At 37.8% G+C, this 19,886-nt stretch overlaps 2 protein-coding genes across 3 annotated transcripts in view; one reads left to right on the forward strand and one right to left on the reverse strand.

Annotated features, from left to right (window-relative positions):
* The window catches only part of Schip1 (Schwannomin interacting protein 1), a 43,707-nt gene extending 40,032 nt beyond the window's left edge, over positions 1-3,675 (reverse strand). For both annotated transcript variants that reach the window (XM_076620250.1, XM_076620249.1), the window contains exon 1: positions 3,356-3,675. The gene's annotated coding sequence lies outside the window, so the exon portion shown is untranslated. The remainder of the gene's footprint in view (positions 1-3,355) is intronic.
* Positions 3,676-3,758: 83 nt separating this feature from the next.
* LOC117155284 (odorant receptor 13a-like) lies at positions 3,759-18,947 on the forward strand. Its single transcript, XM_033331132.2, has 9 exons — positions 3,759-3,873; positions 14,666-14,788; positions 15,080-15,197; positions 15,271-15,532; positions 15,595-15,759; positions 17,850-17,940; positions 18,024-18,160; positions 18,239-18,371; positions 18,448-18,947. Exons 2-9 carry the CDS (start codon positions 14,720-14,722, stop codon positions 18,496-18,498), a joined length of 1,026 nt encoding a protein of 341 aa, XP_033187023.1. The 5' UTR covers positions 3,759-3,873; positions 14,666-14,719; the 3' UTR covers positions 18,499-18,947.
* The last annotated feature ends 939 nt before the right edge of the window (positions 18,948-19,886 follow it).

Here is a 19,886-nt window from a genome sequence, read left to right on the forward strand (position 1 = left end):
CCAATTAAATATTAAGAAAAAGATTTTCGAAAACCATTGAGAGTTTCATTACAATATCTATTACGATAATTACCATCATTTTTTGGAAGATTACAGTATACAATCAGTACAAGGTAGAATGAACATGCGTCGTCTGGTCGAATAAAATCTATTATCAATAGGTTAGTTAACGTTTAAGCGAAAATAAAAAGAGATATTGCCTTCGGTTTTCTTAATTGGAACGAAATTGACAAACTGAGCTTTATAAAACTTTGCCTTAGAATTAGTGTAAATTTGCGAAAAACAATGTTTTTACATTTTCTCTAGCATACTGTATTTTATAATTCAAATAATCTATATTACATAGTGTAATAGTGTAACAATTATTCGTTTTACGTAAGGCTCGGATGTTCGTTGGATAATGAGAAGAAAAGAGAGTCCTCGATGAAAGAGAATAAACGCCGCATATTGCATATGCACTGTGAACTACGAACCACCGGACTATTTTTCCGAGAAAAAGAAGATTCGTATACCTTCCTCTCTCCTCTCTACTAACCCTATCTCGTTTTCTACTGCAAGCCCTTTAACTTTTAACTGTCTCCGCTTGGGTTGCGTGCTATACATTATGTACATCGTAGATACAGGAACGCATCGATCGACCGTGTCCTTTCTACCCTTCCTGGTAGTGAGTTTCGCTTAAGGCCACGTGCTGCAATCGTGGCATGGATATCAGAGAAGTGTTCGCTCAACAGCTGGAATGATTGGATAAGCACGTGAAAAAGGCGGCGCAAGACAAACCGCAAGTTTTTTCAATGAGAATGAAACAATTTGTCTGCCTATAATATAACAAGCTTTCTTCGTTTGAATAATTGACGAGGATTTTGAATATAATGCAAGCCCTTCGTATACTATGGAACCATTTAGACGTTGTTCCACTGATAGCAGGAGGATGGAGGTGGATAAACGGGTTGGATTGATGGTGAAATATACAGGGATGATAAAAATTGTTATTTCATCCGCGTTAGATTATTTGTAGCCTGATGAACCGAATGGTGTGTAAAGTTAGTTGGTTAAACAAGGATTGTAAAAATTGTCGTTCCTTCTATTTATTTCAACATCGTTTGTGAGCAGCAAAATTAGTGTTTGGAAATGGATTTGAAGCAAGCACTAAAAATAATAATTGTCTAGTTTCTACATTTTTATGAAAACAGTTGTTAGGAAAAGGGTTGATTTTTGTTTAAATGGAAACTGTTGATCATTAAATCTTGAAGAGATTTATCAAAAAATTGATCGATTAAAAAATATCAATTTTTAAGCGTTTCAATTACGAATACTATACTAAATGAACAAAACCTTTTTATTTCCCCATTAATTTATTCACATACGTAGAATCGCCACCTTACCGACTAAGCCATAATTATCGAGATAATTCAAAAAATAAAAGAATATATAGCTACTCCTTTAATATTGCAAAGTATACAAGATTTAACATATTATATATACATATATTTTCATAACATTGAGTATCTGATACAATATAATGTTTATAATATGTTTTTTGAAATATTTTTCTCAAAAATCAGACACTTTAATGCGGTAAGGATGATGTTACTCGCTCCAAGTTTCATACTATAATACATATGTGATACCAGACTTCGCGGTACCATCGTATCATATAACACACGACACACTTCTGGCTATAGCCAGAGGTCACAGATTCTATTCTTTTGTTGAATCACCGCGGAGATTCATAACGATTTCATTTAAATATCAATACTTGCATCTATACTATATCGATGTAGGAGCATGTGATGTGGCAAAGCGAGAGAGGAGAGGCCTTACGAAATCGGAATTTACGTAATCGGACGTTCGGCCAAAGAGCCGAAAACACTCATCGCCAACATACCATCTTGACTTTCCATTCTTATTGTTCCTATTTATTGGGCTTGGAGAACTCTACACCTACTTTACAACATTCAGCTGTCATACATTGACATTGGCCATTGAATGATTAAACTTACAAGTACATCTTTTGTTTCTTTCTACGATAGTTTCATTATCCGATTAATAATTTCCCACTAACGGTTTGCACCGTAGTGCAAACTCTTTTTCTCAACTTCTTTTCTAGATGACTCATCTATCCTCATTTGTCTTCTTCGTTAGTCAATTTCTTTTTTTCTCGTCACTACCTCGTGTAGTCGTGTAGATGTCTTTATCCCGGACGAGCCCGTATATATACGTAGAATGGGGTTTTGGAAGAGAAACCAGAGATACTGTCTTTCAAGCTTAGGTAGAATAATTTATAAATTAAAAAAAAAAAAAAGAAAAAAATTATTAGACCGAAAGTAGGGCAATACAAGTGTTATCCTCGCGTGTCATAACTATATGTATAACCGTCTTCGCTTCTTTTCATCAATTGTGCGCCGTTTTTTCTTTGCTTCTCACATATCCAGGCATGCACATACATACACACATCGTTCTGGTTTACATGCATTCATATTCATACATTGCACCATATTCTTATACGTATGTAAACTGTACGTACGTCAAGCAATTGCAAAAAACATATTCGAATATTTAGAATTTAATTTTTCCAAATTACATACTATGTACATTATCTTGCTGAAAAGTTAAACGAGCAAAATTGTAATGCTCCCTTTGTAGAAACCTTTGCTTTTGTGGCTGTATTCACAAAAGTAACTAATAATTATCAAAATTATCTGTAATTTTAACAAAAATGTTCAAGTCCCTTAAATTATCTATTGCAATAAGTAAACTGTTAAACCAAAATAAAAATTCTACACGGGCACTAATTATAAATATCCACGAGAAAAAGACATTAGTACTTACTTTCTGTAACCGTGAATATTATTCAATTAATTACTGATATGATAAATATTCTCTATATAGTAGAATAAACTACAAACAAATTCGATATTTTCCACGTAAGCGTGAGTTCATTTAATCATCTTAATTTAAAAACATAAACATTAACTACCCATCTCGCAATCCAACGATTCCTAAACACTTGTAATCTAAAATTATCTCACATAATCTAAATTATCTCTTGTTACCGCTTCTACATATCGTATCTTGTATTTCGTTAAATCGGGCATGCAACGAACCACTCACTCGTCTCTCGTACGTTGCATAGTTCCCAACCGACAAAATCCTTTCGTAAAATCCACCTTTTAGAAATTCCACCAAGCTCCTTTCCCAAACAGTAGCACGAAAACGCGTCTTTCAGCGTCCTTGCGTCACGCGACTCGCCTTTCCTCCATATTGTCACGTACGATTCTGTGTGGACTCCATGGTTACCCAGTTCACATGTATACGAGCATCCTGAACGTGTCATATTAAACTTTTTTTTACTTACATGCCTTTTCACTAGTAATCAGCAGTTATTCCTTAGCGTTTCCTAGCTATGATCAAACCGAGTCCTTAGCTTTCACGATGCCCTCGATGATAATGTCGCTGCCCTCGCATTCCACGATCGAGTCCACCAGAATCACGATAGAAGAGACGCGGGTGTTATCATAAAATTATTATTTTCTTTCGGATAATTCTGAAGCGAAAATGCCGATTTCAAGTTCTGTTCTTCGTTGTTTCCACGTCCACTGAGAGTCACGCAGCGATTACGCAAAATATTTTTGATGCACGCGCGAACAACGAGAGGAAACTGTGAGAAACGGTGTTGGCGTTCGATTTCTCTCTCCCTCTCTGCTGCTCGTCGCCTCATTCTCAACCCCCGATCAGGGTAGTGCATGCGCGTGGGCGGCGTCGGGGTTGCTGACGCCACCGTTCGAGGTAAACGAGAGTTTGTTTTCAAGTAGCTCGATATCGGACAGGACAAACTTCTTCGTTCACGCATTTTACTGTCAGTAGTACTGAAAGGTAGGACAAACTGTGTATTAACACAGTTTTACGTCAATCGTGTAAAAGTATACCTACATACAATTAGAAACCTCCTAACTCGTGAATGGGAGAATTATTGTTAACCACAGTTCTGATTGGGGGAATAGGAACTAATAACTTTTACAAACAGGTTGTTTACAAATAAAATAATACCTGCAAAATGTGGGTACGTATTTATATTCGTGCGAATCGTGTTTGAAATCGTATAGCATTATAGAGTTTCCGTATTAAATCTTATAGAAACACACAAGATTATAAATATATAAGGTATGTATGTATGTATGCATGTAGTGGCGAAATGTTGAGTGCCGTGAGAGTTATGGGGAGTACAGCAGAGCGAAGTACACCGGACAACCTATAGTGGTGCTTCGTACTAAAGCTGCAATATGGCCGCGATCAAGTTGTCTCATGCGGTTTCACGGAGTCTCGTGTTCATAATATCTATACATATCACTGGTCGAATATCGTGCATGACCGCGATAACTTGTGGCTGCAATCTGTAACACGGCCTCTCGTCTTCAACCAGAGAGGAAATAAGAGTGTTCGCTATGTGTTGCTCACGCTCATTGTTCTGGTTGTTTCCCGACTAGTACTGCCCCCCCACCACCACCCCCCATCTGCCAAATGCTGGAAGCAACTTTACGCTAACATATCCAAGAACCTATTTAATTTCATCGTTGACTAATAAATATTCGTCTGTGGTTTCACGCTGCAAAAACCTATATGTAATTGTACGGTCCTACAGAAAACTTCATATGTGCCTTTCTATTCGAGATAGGCAAGTATAAAAGTAACAAAATCGCCCAATAATCAAACTACGTTGTCTTAAAAGGAGAAATTAATTGTATACTATATTTACTTTTAAAGAAGAAACGAAACGGCCCTTTCGAAACGTCCTTTCGAACGGTAATGAATCAAGAGAGTGATGCAATAATTTTAATATATTCTCAATACACAAAAGTTTTTCTTAGGTTTAATATGAAATTTAATTTCTTCGCGATTATGTTTTAGTTATAAAAAACCTAGATTTCATTTTAATAGTAGTTTTACTAGTTGACGGACAGTAAATAATATTTCTGACACGACGTATCTGTTTTACATGCCCGTTCGTTTACAGTAATGATAAAAGTAGAAGAACAAATTGACCGTAGATAAGAATCGACGTAACGATAGATTTCTGATCCATAACACTTATCCATCTTACTTTCATCACTGACCTAATGACGTAAAATTTATTAATTCTATGAATTTTGATCCAAAATTTAAAATTGGTAAGATTATACATATCAAGATTGGTAACCTATCACAGAGGCGCTTAATTGATTGTCCACGAGCAACACCTGTCCTTCCGAGGTGTTCCCGAGGTATCCAGCGACTGTCTTTTTGTTTATATATCGAACATTAAAGCAACGGCACGAGACAAAAAAAGACAAAAAAAAGAAAAGGACATTGTGCTAGTGCATTATTGTGTATCGCGTTCCTATCCGTCTATATTGCCTTTGTTACGTAAACGCCTAATGTTATGTCCTAGAAGCTAGGATCCGCTTACAATAGAGTGTGTTTGTATCGTTAAATGACTCCTAGTAGTGTAAATTTTAAGAATGTTATATATCGTCGCAGTTCCTTTCATATTACTTAGAATTATTGGAAACCACGTTATTGGCCTCATTTTGTTGCTTGGATACAAGTTAACAGGTGCAACATATTTACGATAACTCCTATCCATAGGTTGTCGGTGAAGCATACCTGATTAAATCTTTCAACCATTTTTGGGAATTTCCGTGAGCCTAAATCTTGACATTTCGTTGATCGAGGATGGTTGCTTTCGTCTGTAACAAAACAAACGTTGCCAAAAGCGTGGTTAGTGTTGCAATATATTTAGCATTCAGCGGGAAAGATTTCGTCAAGCAGCATAGTCATTTGGTTGGAGTGCTTGAGGGTGGCAAATTTTATTATTATTTTTCGCATTGTCATACGATTGATTGGCACTTGACAAGCTATTCTGCATAACCCCATTAGTGAAAAAGTGCTCGGTGATGTGATCGGACGCGTTTCAATATTAATTCTTCATTATCAAATTGTTGATATAATCGTTGAAAATCACGTTACCTAGGAATCATCTCTGCACGTAGTGGTCTTCCATTATTCCCCACTGGATTCCGACATATTTCACGAGCTTATTTGTAGCTTCCTGCTGTTTCGTCATTAACGCGCTATTTATAATACTTTCTCAATGTAAACTCTTTGTAAACTTTAGTCATGTGAACAGTCGGTTTAATAATTACCAAAACTTTGACATCACTTTTCAGGAGAACGGTTGAGTTGCAGTCCGTGGTTCATGTTACAAAGTTGGTTTTCGCGACGAGTAGAATATATGAGGCAAGCAAAAATGTCTGACCTTTTGACCTTGACTTTCAAGGACAATTTTGACAAGACCTTTTCTTTAGTCAAACATTCACCGAATCGAAAATATAGAATCACGCTGTGATGATCATTACCAACAATATTTATATACCCTGTACAAATAAGCTAATAAATTTCGCGTTGACCTTACCAAGCTGACAATGTCGATTCCGACAAATATTTAAATCCTGTAACGATGCACTGTTACGTGACAATTCATTGTGATCCTCACATATGGTATTGTTCTTGCACCTTAACTCCTTTTGTTTGCGTTCACAACATAGGGTATTATATTTATCGATATATTTCAGATTGTATAATAGCTAAATTCTATTACAAAATTTTTACGTACTTATCTAATTTAATTGGAAATATTACATCGTTTAAACAATGGATTTCCTTTTTACTATCACAAACACACAGTGCAAATTTATATTAGGCTCAAACAGTTGTGCTTTAAGATGATTTGGCATGGAATATATCAAATTTATCGAACCATAGACGAAACTATAATAAAATTCTATCGTGTATTTTTCTAATTTCATCCTATATCATTACAGACTTTTGTTTTAATAGAATCAATCTAGTTATGATATATGTAATTACAAAAATTAATTCGTTTCTCTCCTATTCAATTACCTCGGCCGTAAGGAGAACGAAGATCGGGATTAAAACAACACTTTGCCTTGACAGTTTCGGCAGAGTACTCTGAAATGGCCATACTCCTACGAATGACAAAAGACGCTTGTTCAATCGAAAGGCAGGCTGCTCGAAGAAATCCATGCCGATTATCATCGCATTTCATTCATTGCTCCGACTTACATACAACGTGTGTCGTAGACTAGTGTAAAAACGAATCAATAAAACTTGCACGAAGGCAATTGACGATAATTTGCTTGTTAAATTATTAACGGGCCAGTTAATTATTTAAATAGCCGAAACAGTTCATCGTTCCGTATTCATTAAATGCGAGAGACAAGATTTTCACGTCTACCTATCCCACAAGGTTCCCTCCAGTTTCTATTCCTTTCATGTCAGATATATTCGCAAAATGATAGCTAATTAAAGAAGATTGTTGTTTCATCGTCCCTTCTTTCTTTCTTTTCGTCATTATACGCAGAACATTGTACTTAATAAGCGAAACGACCGACTGCTATCATATTAAACGAGTCGCTGAAACCAACCTATAGGAAAATGATTGCCTGCAGTAGAACGATTTTCATTTTAGAATGAAATAAACCCTTTGTGCGGACGGTGTCTTTAATCTTCTTGATGTGTAAAGCTAACAGTGTGACGTGTGAATTAATTTTATTTTTATGCGATTTTTTGATTGGAATATATAGCGGAATATATGATATATATATATATATATGTCGGAGCGCACATTAGAATTAGGGTTAGGGGCGTGAAACGAATCTTCGTTTGGGTTACACGTTGTCGTTGTGCAATAGAGGAGACATCGGCTAGTGCAAATACGATTATTATAGAGCCGGACAAGTAACCGTGGTAGTTAGGCACTCGAGAAACTAATGACAATGATCCTAGGTTCAATAACGAATCCGCGGTCGACGGGATGATAGATGAACGTACTCACAAAATCTAAGTCGGATGCGTGATATTCACTGGTCGTAAAGGGTTACTCCTCTCATCATTGAGATCGCGAACGAGAATGCCTTTCCTGTCCCGATGATGCCACAGAGGAAAACTATAATGGGGTGTGTCTAAGGACACGAGATCATCGGATTCGTCGAGAAAAGCCTTCGTTCAGAAAGTAAGGGAAATTGGCGTTGCTGCTAATTGGTCAATCTCCATATCGGTGGTTAGAAAAGGATGTTAGCCGCCCTCGAGGGAAAGTTGCTAGTGGGAGACGCCACTAGTTGAAAAATATGTCTCCCCTATCTTCCCGTAGTTGGGACAAAGACTGTTTGTCTGTTTGAAGGACTTTAGTTAACTAAACCTTAAGATTTATAACGGGCTCTCGGGCTAGCCGAACATGTCCTGCGGAGACGCATCGACATCTGGCAATCATCTTACTCGAAGAATAGGGTCTGCACGTGGCGAGCCACGGGACAGAAACCGTTGGAATGTTTATTGTCTCGTGTCGCCCCGAATATTTCTTTTAAGGAGAGCTATAGAATTACTCCATACCTTGTTAGGCAAAAGGTTCATCCCGTGACCGCGGCTACGTTCGGCGACTGACTGTCGCCTCGAGCCCAAGCTCATTATCACGACTCTCGAACAATTACAATCGGGTTGAATAACTACAATTGTTCAATTACAGCTATAGTAGACTCTAGGTTACAATGTTGCGGGATTATCCAAAATTCCAAAGGCTCCGCTGTTCTTTCATCTCCGACACGGCCTTCCTGACTATCACACGTCCTCGTGTGTAACTAAAATATCGTGTTTTCTTTCATTAGATTCAACTGACATTATTTACGATTTAACTAAATGTCCAAGCAAGTCAAGGGTCCAGTGCAATAACAAAATTTCGTTCGGAGGCTTGACAACACAAAACTAAAAGAGAACAAGAATTTGTAGCGTTATAATTTGTATTCAAAGTGCTAGTTGCGTTCTGTGAGTCGCCAGACCGTAATGACACGACAGATCATGTTCGATTTCGTACACTGATGAATCTCAGTTGGTTGGATCATATTGCTACGTTGGGTGTATCACTATGGGTATATTGCAGATGTATGAAACATCACAGTGGATATATTGCAGACACGCAAAACGTCACTGTGGGTATATTACAGATGTATGAGACATCACAGTGGATATATTGCAGATACGCAAAACGTCACTGTGGGTATATTACAGATACATGAGACATCACAGTGGATATATTGCAAATACGCAAACGTCACTGTGGGTATATTACAGATGTATGAGACATCACAGTGGATATATTGCAGACACGCAAAACGTCACTGTGGGTATATCACAGATGTATGAGACATCACAGTGGATATATTGCAGATACGCAAAACGTCACTGTGGGTATATTACAGATATATGAGACATCACAGTGGATATATTGCAGATACGCAAAACGTCACTGTGGGTATATTACAGATGTGTGAGACATCACAGTGGATATATTGCAGATACGCAAAACGTCACTGTGGGTATATTACAGATGTATGAGACATCACAGTGGATATATTGCAGATACGCAAAACGTCACTGTGGGTATACACTACGACCACAACGTGGTGTTAATGATCCTCTGAGGTCAGTGCACTTGCATCGTTATTATCACCATCGTTGTCACCACCACAGACGTCCATCTCAGCAGGGGCGCAACTTTCTAGCATCTTTCTCAGTCTGTCATGTCTGTCCTTATATGATTGTTTGCCGTCTAAGGTTTTTAAAGTATATCTACCTCCTTCCAAAATCTTTGCTATCTCGAATGGACTTCTGAATTTCGGATCTAACTTCGTCTAGTTTCTTTCCTCGTTTTTGCATAATACAAAATCACCAAGGTTAAACCTAACTACCTTAGTTTTAGTTTTGTCAACTCCACCTTTATCGTACCTAGCACTAATTTCTATATCCTCTATTGCCCGCTGTCTTACATCAGAGATATCTACTTCTTTTTCTTCGATATTATCGGGTATCAATGAGTCGTAAGGTCTTTGCTGTTCCACCAATTAATAGTTCCAATGGGCTCGATTTAGTCACGCGGTTGGTGGTGCAATTTAAAGCCAGCCGTATTTTTGCCAACCGCGTCTAGCCACGATCGCCCGGTCGTTTCTATGATCGTGAACATAATTTTCAACGTACCGTAATACGCTCTACCTGACCGTTGGCCCTACTCGCACCGGTTGAGATTAAGTGGAGTTTTAGTGTTCACCTTGCCAGAAATCTTGGAATTCTTTACCCGTTAGGACACCTCTCTTGGTCCGCTATTATCCGGCAAGGACTGCCGAATAAAAATATAGTACTTAAGTGCTTTACCGGTACTAAGGAAATCTACTTTGCGAGTATGATGCAGATATGCGAATTTAGTGAAGACGTCGACCAAAACAATGACATACTCTTTCGAACCACTTTTACCGCTTAGTTTGCCCGTTATGTCCACGTGAACTGTATGCCAAGGTATGCTGGTCTTAGGTATAGGATGTAATTCAGCTTGTATTTTACCTGAACTGGCCTTTGAAACTTGACAAGCGTGACAGTTCTCTACGAATTGGCGAACATACTCCGCCATTCCTTCGAACCAGTAACACTCGCACGGTTTCTCAAGCGTTTTATCCCAACCTAAGTGCATAATTGACTGTTGCACATGGTTAATAACAGATCATCTAAAACCTCTGGGGACAATGGACAAGCAGAGAGTTCTGCCTTTTCTCTGTATTTTACGATGAAGGGTACCGGACCGTAACTCATACGTATTCGCGACGTCTTCCGCGAGCTCTTCGTTCTGTAATTTATTGACGATCCCAGAAATTTGGGAGTCGCGACGTTATTCCACTAATAGCTAGTCTTCGGAGATTTCGGTCAGATTGATTTCCTTCTCTATGACTTCGTTGATCGTAAGGTGATCCAAGTCTACGGGATTTCGCGAGACAAAATTTACGTGGGCCATTCGTTTACCTTCCCGGTACAGAATGTCAAAAGTAAAAGTTTGTAAGTAAGCCCACCACCTGTAAACCCTGTCATTTAAATTTACCTTACTACTGGAAGCCTTCAAAGGATTACAATCGGAGACGACAAGAAATTCTCGTCCGTGGAGATAATGACGGAAGTGCTTGACGGCGTTTACAACTGCTAGCGTTTCTAATTCGTAGGAATGATACCTAGATTCTGCAGGGCTAGTTCTTTTGCTGTAATATTCCACTACTTGATTTTTACCTTCAACCCTGTGCATTAAAATGACCTCCTATCCATCCGAACTAGCGTCGATACGAAGTTCTATCGGGTAGTTCGGGTCAAATACCATTAACACCGGCGCGTCGGTCAGGGCGGAAATTACCTTTTGCCTTATTTTTCCATGCCTATCTGTCCAAGTCATGTTTTTATTATCGGAAGTAAGCGCATACAAGGGTTTCATTACCCGTGAAAATTTAGGGACGAATTTTCGGAAATAAAGGGCTAAACCTATGAACTGCCTGAGCTGTGTGACGGTCGTTGACGCAGGTAAAGAACTCAAGGCGTGCATTTTACCCGGATTGGGACGAACTTCTCCGACGTAAATTACATATTCCAAATAGAGTACCGATGCCTTTAGAAAAGAACATTTTGAAAAGTTAAAGGAGAATCCGGCTTTTACAAGGGTATCTAGTACGGTGTGCAATACTTTTAGAGCTTGATCTATCGAGTCGGCAATAATTAGGACATCATCCAAATAGACGACAACGTACGAATGGCACGTTGGCTGTTATACGTGTTTTCAAAGGAATCTCAAGAACGATCTCTCGTTTCGTTTGTTCGCAACATCGAAATCAGCAGCCGCTGCTGAATACAATGAAGGAAAGTGTAGTACAGATCACTCCGACCAAATGATTTCTTATGTTACCACAATTAAAAAGGGTCAAATGTTACAGAAGACTTGGCACGCGACTACTCCTGAGGGTTTCCGTAGTAAACGCTTTGATGGTTTACAAAATTGTAGCAAGGAAGAACATAAATATTAGAATATTTAGACAAGTATGAGTTGCAAAATTATTAGGGTTGTCCGAAGATATAAGAATCCCCATTTTCGACGGAGTCAGCATAGTATCGCCGTCCCGAAAATGACTTCCGGAAGAAACATTAAACGCGCACGCACTTATGTTATGCAAATAAAGGACATCGAATGGATCGAACAAAGGCACAAAAGAATTCGAAGAAAACAACAACTTATTATCCAAATTGTTCATCGAGGGTAATCAATGCTGTATACTTCCTAGAATTAGGATGAATAGGGGTTTGGAGAAACCCACCGGCCATGTCCAGAATAATAAAATATCTCGCTTTTGCAATCTCGCGACTCGATCCGCAATGAGGGGTAAAGGCTACCGATCCGCGACCGTATGTTTATTTAGTTCTCGAAAATCTGTCTATCATCTATCTGTACCATTGTTCGTCTTCACGAGTAACACGGGGCTCGCGAACGGTGAATTACTAGGCTTTATGATTTTTGGCTGTAATTAAGTCGCTTGTTCTATCACGTACTACTCTGCGCTCGCGAAGTCTATTAGGACTCCTTGTACGGCGATGTTAGGATCAATTAATTGTACTTCTAACTGTCCTGTATTTTTTTTTGTACGAGTACGTAGGGAACCCGTAACGGATGAATCTCTGAATTTTCGAAAAGAAAGATTAATCGACTTTTATCACTACCACGTACCTCACTGTCAACTTCATTGACATCGATCTCGTTTTCAGCGGTTTTATTACGGGCATGAATTATTTTTGTTTTACACATAGCGAGGCTAGTTTGTGTAATATTACGTCAAGATCTTGGCTTAAAATTTGACGAGCAATCGCGATATCGTATTTTTAAATAACTATCAGCCAGGACATGAAAAATTTATCTCTAACCACTAACACCTGCAACGGGCAAGATTTGAGCGATACGTTTAGTACCAATATCTCTTATTCCTCGCATTACTACTATATCAATCGTTCTTTTGCCAGAAATTCTCAAGACTACGGATTCTTTAATTAGCGAACACTCGGCTCCGAAATCGGGGTAAAATGGAAACGACTCACCCGGATGGCTTGATCTACCAGTTGGCGCCTCCACTACGTGGAAGTCGATTCGACACTCGGTATTGAAATTATATTCAGGAAACTGCTTTGTAAAGGATTTTCCTCCATAATCAGATTGGTAGCTGCGCACCATGCAGCGGAGTCGAAAAATTGTTAGGTTCCACACTCGATTCTTGCACTAGCGACGGAATTAACTCGCGCACGATGGTCGTAAGCTCTTGCACTGTTATAACCGGCACTGATCCCACTTCTGATGTCGGAGCGCACATTAGAATTAGGGTTAGGGGCGTGAAACGAATCTTCGTTTGGGTTACACGTTGTCGTTGTGCAATAGAGGAGACATCGGCTAGTGCAAATACGATTATTATAGAGCCGGACAAGTAACCGTGGTAGTTAGGCACTCGAGAAACTAATGACAATGATCCTAGGTTCAATAACGAATCCGCGGTCGACGGGATGATAGATGAACGTACTCACAAAATCTAAGTCGGATGCGTGATATTCACTGGTCGTAAAGGGTTACTCCTCTCATCATTGAGATCGCGAACGAGAATGCCTTTCCTGTCCCGATGATGCCACAGAGGAAAACTATAATGGGGTGTGTCTAAGGACACGAGATCATCGGATTCGTCGAGAAAAGCCTTCGTTCAGAAAGTAAGGGAAATTGGCGTTGCTGCTAATTGGTCAATCTCCATATCGGTGGTTAGAAAAGGATGTTAGCCGCCCTCGAGGGAAAGTTGCTAGTGGGAGACGCCACTAGTTGAAAAATATGTCTCCCCTATCTTCCCGTAGTTGGGACAAAGACTGTTTGTCTGTTTGAAGGACTTTAGTTAACTAAACCTTAAGATTTATAACGGGCTCTCGGGCTAGCCGAACATGTCCTGCGGAGACGCATCGACATCTGGCAATCATCTTACTCGAAGAATAGGGTCTGCACGTGGCGAGCCACGGGACAGAAACCGTTGGAATGTTTATTGTCTCGTGTCGCCCCGAATATTTCTTTTAAGGAGAGCTATAGAATTACTCCATACCTTGTTAGGCAAAAGGTTCATCCCGTGACCGCGGCTACGTTCGGCGACTGACTGTCGCCTCGAGCCCAAGCTCATTATCACGACTCTCGAACAATTACAATCGGGTTGAATAACTACAATTGTTCAATTACAGCTATAGTAGACTCTAGGTTACAATGTTGCGGGATTATCCAAAATTCCAAAGGCTCCGCTGTTCTTTCATCTCCGACATATATATATATATATATATATAATTCATATAATATACTTTCTTCTTTTCTCTTTACATCACAATAAACGTTGTGCAATTGTAATTATATGATAAACAAGGAGAGAGTTTATTACAGGTCATCTAATTGAGATTGTTCTCTTTGAAGTACAGTAATTCCCGAATAAGTGATCATAAAACCAGTTTGCTAATGATCATTTAACTAAGTTAAGATACGTGGATCTTGTACGATCGATGAATGACAGTTCAAAGAGATAATTTCAAGCGTTTAGTGAATTATTTATACTCGTATGTTAATGAGAATTTACACGTTTTATAGAAGAATGTAATAATTTGGCATGGAATAGAATTTTGTAACTTTTCTCGAGTAATCAAACACTTTTATTTACATATTTTTGTAATTTTATATCGTATATATTGATCTTTCCAGATTAGAGGACTGTCCAATGCATGGAGTGTCAACTATGGTTTAGCCATCGAATGCATGCCACCGATCATAGCACTCTTCCTTTCTATGTCGATGTATCTCAACGCAATTTTTAACACAAAAAAGGTACTACATGCATTTATTTCGCTTAACAAAGTAATATTTATTAAGGATTGAGCGCGATTTGTTAATTTAATTAACGGGTTCTATTTGAATCGTTGCATAGGGAATAATTTTCACAAGATGAAAGCAACTTGTTTATCGTTGCAATTAAAATTTACACACGACGATGAAGAAAACTTTCGAAAATATATTTGCGAATTCCTACATTCTAGAGAATGTAGAAGAAACTTTTCTTTCTTAATTTCTTCTTTCTTTCTTAATTAAATGATGTTTCTCCTATTCTTCTTTCAACAGATGAGGGATGTACTCTTATTCATTAAAAATAACCATAATTACTATGCGAATCGTCCAGAAAAGCTGATTCTTCGATATTATGACGTACAAGGAAGAAAAATTACACTTTATTATGCCTGTAAGTGTCTGAGATCTCGAACTTTCTTCAGAGTTATTTAAAAGGGTAACAAATTTTCTTATTCCCATCCTAGTATACGTTTACACAACAGTGGTGGCTTACATAACGATACCAGCAATATCGCTGCTAATTGATTTCATTATACCCTCGAATCATTCTGAAGAGAAAAGCTTTCCAATTGAACTCGATTATGGCGTGGATACACAACACTATTTTTATTATCTGTTCATACATTCATACATGACAATAGCCATGATTGCCAATTTAATTGCTTCTTGTGATACTACGTACATGCTATACGCTCAACATGGCTGTGCTTTGTTCGCAATTGTGAGGTAAAGTTTACATATATCTCTATTATGTTTAAAATTCTGATGTGAAAAAGAAATTTTTCTAGTTACGAATTGAGAACTGTGCACATTTTGGATGCGAGTAGTTTGATAAATTTAAAGGATCATCGTTTATTCGAAAACTACAAAAATACCGAATTATTGCCGGAAGATGAGAAGAAAATTTGTACGAAACTGTTTCTTTGTATAAAAGAATATCAAAATGCAATAAGGTCGGTAGGCTTAGTATACGGTAGGATGGACTTGGATTCTCCCGTTATCAAAGTTTTTTGAGACAATCCTTCTGCTACTGGATGAAAAAGTGATTTGTACAAAATTTTAAATCGACCAGGCGACCAGGTACCATATCGATTTTGCAAACAATTTTTTTATTTTTGTGACTATTTTTTCCACGTCGTAGTATATATAGTAAGTATACATGTTCATCTTATCGTTGAATTTGTCTTCTTACGCTCTGTAACAATATTTATTATTATTATTTGTTTGTACGTTAGGCTCAAAGCCTAATATACAACGAGGGGTTGTTGCATTCTTATTCCTAGTTAGTTATATTATATTGCTATTTTATTATACTACTTTAACTCTCTCTCTCTCTCTCTCTCTCTCTCTCTCTTCATAATTAATATGTAACATCTAGTACAGCGTATACGATACAATGATATATACATACAGTACGTACTATATACAGCTATATTCACATTTATGGTTGTATATAAAAGTATCTTTTCTAATATATTAAGCTTTATTACAGATCCAAGTGCGGTCTTCTCATCTTTATCGTTGATTGTACGTAATTAAAAATGCTTTTTGCCTCTTCTTTGTTCTCGATGCTTAGTACCTGTCGGAAGTCCTTTCTCTCTTTTCTCCTCTGTACATCATATCGTTGATATCGGGGACATATCGAGATACGTTATATGGATGCCATACCGCGGAACTCGGGTATTTCACAGTAATTGACAGCCGCAGTGTAAAATACCAGAGCCAACGGACGAGGGGAGTCACTTCTGATTCCGAGACCTGATAGAAAAATGGTCGCGTTCCGCTCTTGTACTACAAAGTAGTCGTGTAAATGATAATTCATTGTAAGAACGAATTCGTCAAGTGTTAAACCAAGCGTAAATAAAGCGAGTTGTGCCACGATCGCGCGAAACAGCGATGTTTCAAACGGTTTCATGTTTCAAATTTCAAGGTTTCTTCCCTTCTCATGTTACACAGCTGGCATACTTGCGCGTCATTTATTTTTATTTCTTTTCCTTCCCTTCTGATACTATACTACATTCATGCCTCCCAGCTAAGCATATTTGAACAATTGTCCTAATCCTGTAAATTATTGGTAATACAAGGCTTAAGTATTCTTCCCCGTTTGAATTTGTTAAACTCTTTATACATATATATTTATATCATATATCGGACGGTATTTTGGGGCAAAAGCTTTATCTCTATCATCTAGGAACGTTTTGATTTCAATTTTGTTCCTTATATCGGCTATTTGATACCTCCTCCTCTGATTTTTCTAATATTCCGCTTCCTTGTAGTTCTATTAGTTTTTCGTCTAATATCGCGTACCAGTTGTACTTTTTGAAATTGCGTGAAACTGTAGAAAAGCTAAGTACCCTTCGATTTCAATGATTTTTGGATATGTACATACAAGAGCTGAACTCGCTTAGCTTTCGTGATATTGGAGAAAAGGCGCCGGTACCGCTACACCGGTATTGCTGCCTAGTACAGTCGTACGCCTGTCGCAGCAAAACAGGTCGGTATTAGTTACCGACCGCCAGCTGCTTATCTTCTGTTTGTACACGAAGATCGGGCGAGCTTAACGACTCCGTGCAGAACGTACGCATGCAAGACTGTAAGAAACGGCTATTATAATTCATTTAAAAATGAATATCATCAATGTATTCGGTTTTAGGCTAGTTGTTTCCTCAATTTCTTGTTGTTTCTTCAAGACTGCCGGCAACGCTTGCGTAAAAAGAAAAAAAAAAAAAGATAAATTCAACGATATATCTGAGACACGTGACACATATCATACTTACGATGTACCGCAACGCGGTACGGTAGAAACGAGTCACAAAAACAAACAAATTTTCAAAATCAACGTGACACGATTTGCCGTTCGATTCTAAATTTTTCATAGATTATGTATGATATTCATCTAGTGGTACTATTCTAAGGGGTGTCTTGAAAAAAAGAACTCAAGATTAACTTTTGACAAATAAGTTGAGTAAGGTCCATCCTAGTGTACAGTCATGCTGTTTGTTTCTTTCACGTCATACCGACAGATGGATTTTATTTTTCTTAGATACTGTAATCTTGTCGAATCATTGTTCGCCAAATCCATATTCGTTCAATTGTTCTTTAACGTTGTCTGCCTTAGCATTGCAGGAGTCGAAGCGAGTATTTGTACAACATTATGTAATTATAAATTAGAATATTCTTCTTTAATTCAAATCTATAAACGCTTTACGATTTTTAGACTGTAATGAAACTAGGCAATGCAGCTGATACGATACGATTTGGATCATTTACATTCGCGCAAGTTGCTCACATATTCGTCCTCTGCCTTCCTGGGCAAAGATTATTGAATCACAGCGAAGAGGTGTACAACGCGGCGTAAGAATATCTCCTTTACTTTTCTGAAACGTTTGCACTCTTATATTTCAAGAGTTAATTGATGATTAATTCATCTAGATGCGATGCTATGTGGTATATATTTCCTAAAAAGTGTCATAATTTATATAAATTTTTACTCGCAAGGACTCTAATATTTAGCAAAATCACAGCTTTCAAAGTAGCGACCATGTCAATGGAAACTTTTCTCGCGGTAAATATTTTCTATCGCGACTCATTTTATACGATGGTAAGATTATACATAATTTTATTGTAACACATACTTTCAGATTATTCAAACAGCAATGAGTTATTTTACCGTGTTGCTTTCAACTACATGAACTTTTAATGAAATTAAAAAGCAATATATTTTAGTTGCATATTTAATAAAGATCGTAGGGGTTTGATAGATAAAGAGATTGCTTTCATTTTATTTCTGCGATAAATATAAGGATACGTTTTAAAAAAACTCAGGATAACAACTGGCATGTTCAGCAACGCCAGTATTAGAAATGGAAAGTAAAACACAAAACAATTATGTATTAAAGTAAAGGTAAAGGTAATATATGGTGCACGCACATTGAAACTCGCACTTTATCTTGACTTTGTTCTCCTTCTTGGTTTTTCCTTTTTCCTCGTTGCGTTGCGGTGATTGAATTTTTGAATGCAAAGATTCGGTAAGTACAGGTAAGTGTATACGCGCGTTGTTCCTCTCGAGGTACATACATATGTGTAGCGACGGTTAGTGGATTTTACAGCATACTGCATGCTACGTGTACATCATGTAATCATAAACAATCTCCAATTATTAAATCGGCTTGACGATTTTTTCTCGTCTTCGAACATGCCAATAACCCTAGGCATTGCGTATGGGGCAGCTTTGCTTCCCTTCTTTATCCGAGCTATGATCAAATCAGGAGTAGTTGATCCCAGTATTTTAATTTGAATCTTTTTTCCAAAAGTTTGCATAGAAAATGGTTGTCTCAACGAAAAATCCACGGAATCCATTTTAAGAATCCAGTTTAAGATCGTTTTAAAAAGAAGATTCGGTCGAAACTGTAGAAAGACTGACTAGGCTTCGATTTCGATGATATTTCGACATGTTGTAGAAATCAATATTTCAATCAACTTTTTCCTACACACATAAGGAGCGAACTCGCATAAATTTCGTCGAGAAATATTCGCGATAAGTTACCAGTATCACTGCAGTGAATACTACTTACAGTTGGGTAACATCTGTGGCAGCGTATGCATTAGTTGAGTTTAACTAAACTAAGTAAGACGACATTAAAATTATATGCAACACAGAGAAGTCGACATAGACGCAATAGCGTCGTAACAAAGGCAATACGTCGATTGGATCTTTTATACGATATTGAATTTATTCGAAAGTATTAGAATAGTTTATTGGACAAAGTGATCGATCCGAACTCTACGTAGTTCATAACGGTGACTCGGTCGTCTGACGAGCGCATGTTCCACTGTTGCAGAGTTTTTCGTTGGTCGGAACTATGTAAGATATTTTGTGTATATGGAAATTTAACGCAAAGGTACGTTGATCGCAAATTGTGGTAAATACAATGCGAAGGGTAATTCTAATTATCTCATGCCTAGTTATAGGTTATCATTATCGTTATAGGTTTGTTTTTCTTTGTATAAATTGCCCTGCGAGCATGGATGGACGATGCATCTGGAGAAATGGACTGTGACGAATAACAACGAGCAGTAA

This window comes from Bombus vancouverensis, chromosome 7 (assembly GCF_051014615.1).
Source record: "Bombus vancouverensis nearcticus chromosome 7, iyBomVanc1_principal, whole genome shotgun sequence".
Lineage (NCBI taxonomy): Eukaryota > Metazoa > Arthropoda > Insecta > Hymenoptera > Apidae > Bombus > Bombus vancouverensis.

What these genes read in the sequence shown, in the direction of transcription:
- LOC117155284 (XM_033331132.2), top strand. Translation starts at nt 14,720, where the DNA reads ATGCCACCGATCATAGCACTCTTCCTTTCTATGTCGATGTATCTCAAC. An exon ending in CAATTTTTAACACAAAAAAG is followed by an intron (nt 14,789 to 15,079) that starts GTACTACATGCA and finishes TTCTTTCAACAG; the next exon opens with ATGAGGGATGTACTCTTATT. An exon ending in TTAGCATTGCAGGAGTCGAA is followed by an intron (nt 17,941 to 18,023) that starts GCGAGTATTTGT and finishes TACGATTTTTAG; the next exon opens with ACTGTAATGAAACTAGGCAA.